We start from the raw sequence: 12,216 nt of genomic DNA on the forward strand, positions 1-12,216 counted from the left end.
GAGATGGGACCGAGAGATCACATATGGATAATGTATGTGTGAAGGAGTACAGTATTCATAGTTCATGCTCTCTTTAGTTCATGCATCTTTACCTATGTTAATGTTTACTCTTCCTGGGCTGCACCTTAGAACCAACCCTTTTCCCCAACAATGGCTGGCATGCCTACTAACTATTCAGCAAACATATAGACTAGCATTTACCTAATGCTTTTGTATTGCCATCTGTAGCTGAATTGGGCAGTACATTTTTCATGGCAAGACCAGTAGAAGACAAAATAGATGGACAATTTAAGCAGTGGACCACTCAAAGACCCTAGTTGTGAAATAATTAAAAAATATTTGCCAAAGAGAGATAATGCATTGTGTCCACAAGGTGGCATGAGTGACCAATTGTTCAGAGCAATGGTATGCTGTGAGACCACTTGCAACAGAAAATTCCCCAAAACACATTGGATATGTGGTGGATATGAAATGTGATGGACTATTTTGATCTTCAATCACCTGGTAATAAAATAAACATAGAGACCTATATAAATGGATCTGGAATTGGCATTTATTTTGACCAATGGCTTTGGGACATTACAAATAGCAGAACTATGGGAAGCATGACAACTGATGAATAGAATTGGTGAGAAGACAGACCAATGATATCTACAAGACATAAATGGATGCTTTTTCCTTTCACAATCTCGCCGTCTCAGAAAGGTATGTTATGTGCTGATATCAGATAAGGAACTTTCATGACTTCATTGAAACACAACAAGGCCATTGTAAAAACGAATACACTATGCGTGTATTCAGAATAAAGAGCATGCGTTTCAGTCAGGTGATCATGGTGACCTTTCACATTCCAGTTACAGTACTCAAATCTCAAGAATAATACTTGTTTTCACCAGTCTAATTTATTTAAGTTATGTCAATCTTAAATCCTCACACAGTCATGATTAATCACACTGAAATGTTATGGATTTATGGATGAGTAAATAGATAAACCAAGCATTCAAATAAGCTAAGTACTTTTTATCTTCAAGGGACACAAACAGCTAAACAAGCTTTTATATGATGTGTCATGCTTGGCATTTCAACCAGACAAAAACACATTTCAAGAAAGAATGCGCACAAGCTTGTATTTCTCCTTAGGGCTATGAATGCACATGGCTGATTGTAGGCCAACATTGAGTGGTTCTCTCTCACAACTGTCTCTGCACTAGTGTCTCCTTCAAAGTATATTAGAGTCCCCATCACCGTGAAACATTCCTCAGAGTTAAGTCTCTTTTTGTTTTGATGCTTGACTCAGAAATGTTTGAATCCTCCAGTAAGACGTGTGGGACCTCTACAGCAACTTTCCCTGCACCATGCCGGAATCCTTTGACTAAAGCCAGAGGAATGCTGGGTAGGTAGCCAGGCTGCTCTGAGCCAGTGGATCGGGCCTGGTAACCTGCTGAGGTGTGGGAGTCATAGAACTGAGGGTATGCATGGCCCAGAGCAGACAGGCTGGTCTGACAACATTACTCAACCGCCCCAGGAATCTTCTACAGCATTCCACACGACTTTCTTCAGAATTTAGAGCACTGCACAGGTTCCACCTGCATCATCCACCTTGGGTACACTGTGTTGTGTTTACTGGGGGATGGCTTGCCTATGTATATTTACAGTACTAATAGACCCTTTCATTCAATGAAAAAAAGGCCGCCAGTTCTATCTCATGAATCATTTAAACATCTGCTGCTCATTTGGTGTCTCCCTTAAATTCTTTAACCCAGGCAAGTCTTCAGTACTATTGGTACAAGTTTGAATATGTATTATTGCTCAGATAAGTTACAGTAAAGGTACAGCATATTTTTGTCCATATAAAATCTTATCAGAGAAAAGGTGTGGAGGAGACAACTGTTGGCAATTAAGTAGATTAATCTAATTTATAAATGTTATCTTCGAAGAGGATGTGAAAAGTTGCATAACCAGAGAGGTGGCCGTGGAAAGGTAGTAAGTACCACAACAGGGGGACTGTGGCAGCTATTGAATATTGCAACAGGAATAACAAACATGAGACTGAAAACCACCCCCCATTGTCTATTTGGTAGCAGGATATGAATAGAGGCATCTCAAAGAGGAAACATCACTTGAGCGCCGTCACCTGTACCTGTCCCCCCCACCCCTCTATCTATCAGCTATCACAGGGCTTTAGATTTCCGTGCTTGTGCTTCTGATAGACATATGCTAATCGAAACTCTAACATTTGCCCAGTAGTTTACTGTAGTTTCCCCAAATTAGAGACGTCAGACAAATACATCACTTTGTTTTAGAAGAATATTGCATTTCAGGATACCAGTTAATTTAATATTTCACAGAGAAAACCTGTTCTTAGTAGTATTTTCCGTCACTATAGAGTGAATTACATTCCTGATAGATGAGAATGTTTTTCCAGGGCAGTCGCCAGAAGGACAGGGAGTCAGGGGTGGGAGCATTATATATCTTATCAACATTACTGCTCAGAAACCTGACATGGCTGACTCACATACAGTAGCTTACATTCTTAGGCAACAACTAGTGGAAATTCTGATGGAAGTTGTCCTGTGACTCAAGGGTGCGGCTACAGAGGTGAAACTGCAAACATATAGGGTTTATTTGACATGCACCCTTTCCTCCCGGGTGATGGAGGAGTTTTATGAGCAGAATCTGTTTATCAGCAGCATTAACCAAATTAAATAGATTTGTGTTCATGTGGGTAGGCTCCTTGGATACCTGCGTGCTGACATGGAACATGCATTTACAGGAACCTTCCTCTGAGAAGAGCTCAGGAAATTGCTTGTCCCCCTTGTCAGCGGTGTGAAGATCAAAGCACTGGCAGGCGTTGAGCAGTATCCACTGAGGTTGCAGGATTATCTCTCCACATTCCTGCATTCCAGCTCTCTCCATCATCTGAGACACTGTGGGGCCCCGGGAGGGACCTCCACACTAAATACATTTGCTTCTAGAGATCTGGTTAGGTTTTAGCTGTTAGTCAGGATGTTGTCATTGTCCCAGTCTGAACAGGTTGAACTGTGAATAAAGAGAAATATGGTACAAAATACAGGGGTGAAACAGAGAAGGTTGAGATCACAAACATCTCGTTGGTGAATTTAACAACACAAAATGAACAATCTAATCCTTAGTATCCTAATCTGGAAATCTTTTGAGGCACTTACATAATTTAGTAGGGTCCATGCCATACCAAAACCACGTTCCTTCGTCAGAGATACCCAGACTGATACTGATTACACAAGGTCATGATGAAGGTAAGACCCTATTCATGCTCCCTAACAAAGTAGATTGAGGGTACAAAAGAGATGAAACCTGCATAAAGAAAAGCATGAGATTGGGCTCTGTTTCAAAATATCACTTTTAAAAAATATATAAAATACGTGTTTGACTGTGATCGGGTAGATGTGTCTTGTTAATGAACAAAATAACAAACTATTGATTTAATTTGGATGGTGCAGTCATGGCTGCACAGCCCATAACATATGCCTAATTCAACCAAAAGTATGCTATTCTGAGCTGACAAGGTACAAATCTGTCGTTCTGCCCCTGAACAGGCAGTTAACCCACTGTTCCTAGGCCGTCATTGAAAATAAGAATTTGTTCTTAACTGACTTGCCTAGTTAAATAAAGGTAAAATAAAATAAAAAATCTATTATTTTGAACAATTGTATTACCTGCCTCAATAAATTAATAATGAATTACTTATTGATGGGGTATATTCTCAATTAATTGATTAAAATAGATGCCCGCCCACATCTGCACACCACAACCAACACTTTTCCTCGGCATAAAATGTGTATGCGGGCAATAATGTGGTAAAAATGGGCCTGTTTGTAGGGTCATATAAACATTGCCATTTTTCCAACAGGTAAAATACCACAAATCCTACTTGAAAGCATTATATGTTGTTTTTCTTAAAGTTGCCGGAATACCACGTGCATCAACTTTTATACGTACATTTGTACAGCCTAAAAAACAGAGAGCAATTTCTATTCGATCAAATAAGCTTCACGTAACTTCACTCTCTCATAGACCATACAAAAAAAGGGCTTATCTCATTGACAGATTTTGGGCCGAGTAAATCCTGTCGCTTCGCTAACTATCTTCATTTATCCTCCATCTTTGGCCTTGTCTCACCTGCTCTATGCTTCCTGGTCTCCAGGGCAACCAACACCAACTGAAACATTTCATCTGACACGACGCACGACCCGATCCCCGCCTTCAAGCGGCGTGTCTAACTGACGTCATTGTTATTGAGGCAGTGGTGTAGCTCTGCCCATAGTGAGGAGAACAGATACAGATCTGATTCCTATTACAGCACCAGGACTGTACCTGTGCGTCTATCTAGCCCCATGTTACTGCGGGCAAATTCGTTTACAACGAAGTGACTGACTATCTAATCAAACCTGCTTCGAGGAAAGCCTGTGGATGGTTCAATCCACCGGGGTTCAACGCGCAAACATGTCAAGGCATCAGAGGACCCCATTGAAAAACACGAACAATGTGGTCGAGGTCAAAAGCAAAGTAAGTGGCTGGCTAATTCATTTCACATTCATAATGCGGTAACGAACCGGTAGACCGCGGTTTATTGGTTGGTAGGCTACCGTATCAGGCACGCGCGGTACACAGGGCTAACAAAATCAGGATGTAGCCTATAAATGGGATTGTCCGTATTGCACTACCTGTCACAACGGCGCTCTTGAATCCCCCCTAAACTAATCATATCTGAGCGCGAAACACTGATGTTCGTGTCCTTGATTTATGCTTGTCACCACGACGTTCCGGGCGCGAGCGTGTCTGTCTCTATCCATGGGGGTCGTCATTAGTTATTACAGTCACAAAGTCGTAAACCCCGCCTATTTCTAATATGTATCTACTTCAAATCTGATTTTAAACCTATCCCTAATATTAACCACACTGACGATCTTATACCTAATAGTATACCGAATCCTAAACTTAAATTAAAACTAAAAATATCATTTTTGTTTTCATACATTTTTGCGATATAGCCAATTTTTACTTTGTGGCTTTGGTAACTAGTGGAAAGAAACCCTATCCATGCACGCTAGGAGGCTATGACAGTTTGCATAGTCGCTCTCTGCTCTGTCATTTTTGTTATGCATTGTAGCGCGCTGCTATGGTGCAGAATGGAGCGTAACTGTACGTGGTTAATTAGAATATAGGGCCTGGCTAGTTAATTAGGCTATGCATGAAACCTACAAACCATATGGCATAAATTATTTAACCTTTATTTAACTAGGCAAGTCAGTTAAAGAACAAATTCGTATTTACAATGACAGCCAAACCCAGCCTTGTTGCCAATTGTGCTCTGCCCTATGGGACTCCCAATCACGGCCGGTTATGATACAGCCTGGAATTGAACCAGGGTCTGTAATGATGCCTCTAGCACTGAGATGCAGTACCTTGGACCGCTGTGCCACTCAGGAACCCCAATGCTTAAGAATTGCCCATAATTGAATAGGCCATAGTAGCCAATACAATACCTTAGCCTAACTGTAAAAATACATTGAAGATAATAAATTATATATTTATTATCATTTATCATCATCATTCTCATCTTCATCAGTGTATCACCTTAAAACCAATTGACCTTCTGTCAAATATACTCCGACATAATGATTAAGGTGTCCTTTATTATTAAAATATTAGTGAGGACAATATTTCTTTCACACATTGTCTGTCCTGGCAACACATGTTTTTGCAAATGTACAACTTGCAATGTACAACTTGCAATGGCTCCATGGATCCCCCGAAGATAAAGAGTACTCAAAGAGTTTGAAATTCAATAGGAATAAAGTTGTTGCGAAATAATATCTAATTATAGCTGTCACAAGAGCTCAAATTCAATAGTGGTTGTAGTTTTCCTTTAGACTGCATGTTTGCATTTCAAGACAAGAATGAGCTAGTGTGAAAAGCAAAACTTCATGCCTCCATGCACTTCTTTCTCAGACAAAGCAAAATTGGTAGCTGAGTGTATGTAAAAGAAATATAGGGTTAATACCTCTGATAATCACTTTTTCAATTTTACTGTTGTTGTTCACTACTCAGATCCTATACAATGGCGGCGGTGGAGATAGCTGCTGTTTTACGGTCTCCTAACCAATTGTGCATTGTGTGTGTTTTTTTGTGTAATTTGTAACTTATTTTGTACATAATGTTTCTGCCACTGTCTCTTATGACCAAAAATAGCTTCTAGATATCAGGACAGCTATTACTCACCTCGTACTGGAAGAAGATTTTTTATTTAACAAGTCGGATGCAAAGGATTTACTTCATACACCCGACAAGGCCCTTATCCCCGTCATTCGCAGGAGAAAGAGACGGAGATATTGGGGACATAGGTTGGGGTGCCTTGTAAGGATCCAACGGCGAGTGGGTACTCTGCCTTTACCATCAGTCCTATTAGCCAACGTACAATCATTGGATAACAACATAGAAGAACTACGATCGCGTATATCCTACCAACGGGACATTAAAAATTGTAATATCTTATGTTTCACCGAGTCGTGGCTGAACGACGACATGAGTAACATACAGCTGGCGGTGTTTTACCCTGCATCAGCAAGATAGAACAGCCGTCTCTGGTAAGACAAGGGATGGCGGTCTGTGTATATTTTTAAACAGCTGGTGCACGAAATCTAATATTAAGGAAGTCTCCTGAGGTGGAGTATCTCATGATAAGCTGTAGACCACACTATTTACCAAGAGAGTTTTCATCTATATTCTTCGTAGCTGTCTATTTACCACCACAAACCGATGCTGGCACTAAGACCGCACTCAATGAGCTGTATCCGGCCATAAGCAAACAGGAAAACGCTCATCCAGAGGCGGTGCGCCTAGTGGCCGGGGACTTTAATGCATGGTTATTTAAATCCGTTTTACCTAATTTCTACCAGAATGTTAAATGTGCAACCAGAGGGGGAAAAAAACTCTAAACCACCTTTACTCCACACACAGAGACACGTACAAAGCTCTCCCTCACCCTCCATTTGGCAAATCTGACCATAATTCTATCCTCCTGATTCCAGTTTACAAGCAAAAACTGGAGCAGGAAGCACCAGTGACTCGGCCAATAAAGAAGTGGTCAAATGACGCAGATGCTAAGCTACAGGACTGTTTTGCTAGCACAGACTGGAATATGTTCTGGGATTTTTCCGATGGCATTGAGGAGTACCCCACATCAGTCATCAATAAGTGCATCAATGACGTCGTCCCCACAGTCACTGTACGTACATACCCCAACCAGAAGAACTATCACAGACTACAAAGGGAAGCACAGCCACAAGCTGCCCAGTGACAAGAGCCTACCAGACAAGCTAAATGACTTCTATGCTCGCTTCGAGGCAAGCAACACTGAAGCATGTATGAGCGCATCAGCTGTTCTGGATGACTGTGTGATCACGCTCTCCGTAGCCGATGTGAGTAAGACCTCGTGCCCAAGAACACTAAGGTAACCTGCCTAAATGACTACCGACCCGTAGCCCTCACATCTGTAGCCATGAGGTGCTTTGAAAGGCTGGTCATGGCTCACATCAACACCATTATCCCAGACACCCTAGACCCACCCAAATGTGCATACCGCCCCACAGATGATGTAATCTCTATTGCACTACACACTGCCCTTTCCTACCTGGACAAAAGGAACACCTATGTGAGAATGCTATTCATTGACTACAGCTCAGCAGTCAACACCATAGTGCCCTCTAAGCTCATCACAAAGCTAAGGACCCTGGGACTAAACACCTCCCTCTGCAATTGGATCCTGGACTTCCTGACGGGCCGCCCCCAGGTGGTAAGGGTAGGTAAACACATCCGTCATGCTGATCCTCAACACAGGGGCCCCTCAGGGGTGCATGCTGAGTCCCCTCCTGTACTCCCTGTTCACTCATGACTACTTGGCCAGGCACGACTCCAACACAATCATTAAGTTTGCCGATGACACAACAATGGCAAGCCTGATCACCGACAAAGGAGATGATTGTGGACTACAGGAAAGGAGGACCGAGCACACCCCCATTCTCATCAACGGGGCTGTAGTGGATCAGGTTGAGAGCTTCAAGTATCCTTGGTGTCCACATCACCAACAAACTATCATGGTCCAAACACACAAAGACAGTCATGAAGAGGGCACGACAAAGTCTATTCCCCCTCAGGAGACTGAAAATATTTGGCATGTCTCCTCAGATCCTCAAAAAGGTTCTACAGCTGCACCATCAAGAGCACTGGTTGTATCACTGCCTGGTACGGCAATTGCTCGGCCTCCGACCGCAAGGCAGTACCGAGGGTAGTGCGTACGGCCCTGTACATCCCTGGGGCCAAGCTTCCTGCCATCCAGGACCTCTATACTACGCGGTCAGAGGAAGGCCCTAAAAATTGGCAAAGACTCCAGCAACCCTAGTCATAGACTGTTCTCTCTGCTACTGCACGGCAAGCAGTATCGGAGCACCAAGTCTAGGTCCAAAAGGCTCCTTAACAGCTTCTACCCCCAAGCCATAAGACTCCTGAACAGCTAATCAAATGTCTACCCTGACTTTTTGCATTGTCCACCCCCCCTTTTACACTGCTGCTAGTCTCTGTTTATTATCTATTTATTGTCACAGATTTGACCTCAATTACCTCGACTAACCTGTGCCCCCACACTGTAACGGCTCTCGTTTGTTGAATGAAGAGTGGACCAAGACGCAGCGTGGAAAGTGTTCATGATTTTAATATTCAAAAAACACTCAAACAAAATAACAAATGTGAAAACGAAAGCGATCAGTTCTGTCAGGCAAAAACCACTAAACAGAAAACAAGATCCCACAAAACCCAAAAGGAAACTTATATATGATCCCCAATCAGAGACAACGATAGACAGCTGCCTCTGATTGGGAACCACACAAGGCCAAAAACAAAGAAATAGAAAACATAGACTTTCACACCCGAGTCACACCCTGACCTAACCAAACATAGAGAATAATAAGGATCTCTAAGTTCAGGGCATGACACACACGTTGACTCTGTACCGGTACCCCCTGTATATAGCCTCTCTACTGTTATTTTACTGCTGCTCTTTAATTATTAGTTATTTAATTACATTTTTTTACTTATCTATTTTTTACTGAACACGTATTTTTCTTAAAACTACATTGTTGGTTATAGGCTTGTAAGTAAGCATTTCACTCTCCATCTGTTGTAATCGACACGTGACAAATAACATTTGATTTGATGTCAAAAGGCCCAGTGCAGTTAAAAACACAATTTACCTGTGTTTTATGTATATTTCCACACTATAAGCTGGTATAATACTGTGAAATTGTGAAAATTATGATAATGCCCTTTTAGTGTAAGAGCTGTTTGAAAAGACCACCTGAAACTTCAGCTTGTTTTGGTGGGATGGAGTTTTGGCCTGCCTTGTAAATTAGTTAATAGACTTATAAGAAAGAGAGTTCCAAACCTCTCTGCCCAAAACAGCTAGTCCCCCCCCACTCAGACCACTCCCCCTCCCCACTCAGACCACACGAAGACAGTCCTAGCAAAATTCTTGCTTGAGAAATTGCTCTTCGCTAAGAAGCTATTTTTGTTTATATTTGACCATTTTAATTGAAAACAATCACATTAAGGTACTTAATTGTTACCCGGAAACGATTTCATATGGAGATAAAAACAGCTGCATTGGACCTTTAACAATCTAGTATGGTCTGAATTAGAGGTCGACCGATTAAGTGGAATGGTTGAGTAATTAGTGCCGATTTCAAGTTTTCATAACAATTGGTAATCGGCATTTTTGGACAACGATTATGGCCGATTACATTGCACTCCACGAGGAGACTGCGTGGCAGGCTGACTACCTGTTATGCGAGTGCAGCAAGGGGCCAAGGTAAGGTGCTAGCTAGCATTAAACTTATCTTTATAAAAAAAACAATCTTAACATAATCACTAGTTAACTACACATGGTTGATGGTATTACTAGTTTATGTAGCTTGTCCTGCGTTGCATATAATCGATGCGGTGCCTGTTAATTTATCATTGAATCACAGCCTACTTCGCCAAATGGGTGATTTAATAAGCGCATTCGCGAAAAAAGCACTGTCATTGCACCAATATGTACCTAACCATAAACATCAATGCCTTTCTTAAAATCAATACATAAGTATATATTTTTAAACCGGCATATTTAGTTAATATTGCCTGCTAACATGAATTTCTCCTAATTAGGGAAATTGTGTCACTTCTTTTGCGTTCTGTGCAAGCAGAGTCAGGGTATATGCAGCAGTTTGGGCCGCCTGGCTCGTTGCGAACTGTGTGAAGACCATTTCTTCCTAACAAAGACCGTAATTAATTTGCCAGAATTGTACATAATTATGAAATAAAATTGATGGTTGTGCAATGTAACAGCAATATTTAGACTTAGGGATGCCACACGTTAGATAAAATACGGTACGGTTCCGTATTTCACTGAAATAATAAATGTTTTGTTTTCGAAATGATAGTTTCTGGATTTGACCATATTAATGACCTAAGGCTCGTATTTCTGTGTGTTATTATATTATAATTAAGTCTATGATTTGACAGAGCAGTCTGACTGAGCGGTGGTAGGCAGCAGCAGGCTCGTAAGCATTCATTCAAACAGCACTTTACTGCGTGTGCCAGCAGCTCTTCGCTGTGCTTCAAGCATTGCGCTGTTTATGACTTCATGCCTATCAACTCCCGAGATTAGGCTGGTAATACTAAAGTCCCTATTAGAACATCCAATAGTCAAAGGTATATGAAATACAAATGGTATAGAGAGAAATAGTCCTATAATAACTACAACCTAAAACTTCTTACCTGGGAATATTGAAGACTCATGTTAAAAAGGAACCACCAGCTTTCATATGTTCTGATGTTTTGAGCGAGGAACTTAAACGTTAGCTTTCTTACTTTTACTTTCTTCTCCAACACTTTGTTTTTGCATAATTTAAACCAAATTGAACATGTTTCATTATTTATTTGAGACTAAATTGATTTTATTGATGTATTTTATTAAGTTAAAATAAGTGTTAATTCAGTATTGTTGTAATTGTCATTATTACAAATATATATATAATAATCGGTCGATTAATCGATATCCGCTTTTTTTGGTCCTACAATAATCGGCGCTGAAAAATTATAATCGGTCGACCTCTAGTCTGAATGCACAGTTCATGTGTGTTTATCAAATTCAAACAATATGCTACTGATTGTGATGTTAAACTCTAATAGGGAAATCTATACAGGCAATATCTCTGCAGTGTAATGTGCAACTAACTGCCTCACTGTCTGTCTGGCTCTCCTCAGCAGTGATTTTTAACAACTTGTTGACAGTGGATTCTTTCTAATTCTGTTAGTATTTCAGTTATGTGCCTCAGCTGAAGCACTGCATCTTAAAATGGTTTAAAGACAAATAGGCCCATCGTTAGCTCCCCTGTTCTACAGCCTTTTACACGGTTCTCCAGAGGGCTGGCCTCGGCAAACTAATACGGACTTTCTTGACTCAGCAAAGATGTTTTGCACATTGGAGCCCCAGGATGGTTGGGAATACAGTAGAATCTTCTACACTAACTTGTCCAGCACTCACTCATTCATTGATTTGTTTTCTTACACATTTACCGTCACCTTCTATATTCTCACACTCAAATACTCTTTCACTTGATTACTTGGTATGAAGGTGATATTTAGGCAGAGTTGATCATACTTGATAGAAGCCATCCTGCCCATACGTAGTTTACTGTATCCACCCAAATGGCTCATTAAGGTATGAAGAGAACTAAGGAATTGAAGCTATAATGTTTGACTTCGTTCTCCAGAGTGCATTCCTTGATATTGTTACAAAATGAGAACTCCATGTCCCCATAGATACCACCATCAGAGGAGAGGAGATAAAGAGCAAACAGAGATGATGTGTTGAGAGTTGAGATGAGAGTGTGCATTGTATCTCTGATGGTCATTATAAATATGGTGATTTCCCATGCAGCTCTGCTCTGATCTTTGTGAAATAGACTGAAGCTCAGAAGCTGTGTTATAGGTGAATGGGTGGAAATGGCATAATCAGTCACCCTTTCTGTCCAGTAACGCATGCAATATATTCTTCTTCTTCAGTAGTAACCCCCTGCAGAGGTAGAGTGGTGAGAGGAAAAGGTGATTAGGCCCTGGACCACTCATTTTCTCAAGTAC

The 12,216-nt window shown here is 41.1% G+C and overlaps 1 protein-coding gene and 1 long non-coding RNA gene across 3 annotated transcripts in view; one reads left to right on the top strand and one right to left on the bottom strand.

Annotated features, from left to right (window-relative positions):
- Positions 1-531: 531 nt before the first annotated feature.
- LOC112252358 lies at positions 532-4,835 on the bottom strand. 2 transcript variants are annotated; one of them, XR_006083597.1, is made up of 3 exons: positions 4,704-4,835; positions 3,186-3,333; positions 532-3,039 (listed from the first exon to the last, which is right to left on the bottom strand). It is a non-coding gene; the product is annotated as an uncharacterized LOC112252358 (long non-coding RNA). The 2 variants fall into 2 exon arrangements; XR_002953834.2 differs by lacking the exon at positions 4,704-4,835 and adding an exon at positions 4,159-4,283.
- The window catches only part of LOC112252357 (partitioning defective 6 homolog alpha), a 37,250-nt gene continuing 29,346 nt past the window's right edge, over positions 4,313-12,216 (top strand). The window contains exon 1 of the mRNA XM_024423502.2: positions 4,313-4,545. Within this exon, the coding sequence (XP_024279270.1) occupies positions 4,450-4,545 (96 nt within the window). The 5' untranslated portion in view covers positions 4,313-4,449. The remainder of the gene's footprint in view (positions 4,546-12,216) is intronic.

The sequence above is a fragment of the Oncorhynchus tshawytscha genome, linkage group LG06 (genome assembly GCF_018296145.1).
Source record: "Oncorhynchus tshawytscha isolate Ot180627B linkage group LG06, Otsh_v2.0, whole genome shotgun sequence".
Taxonomy (NCBI): domain Eukaryota; kingdom Metazoa; phylum Chordata; class Actinopteri; order Salmoniformes; family Salmonidae; genus Oncorhynchus; species Oncorhynchus tshawytscha.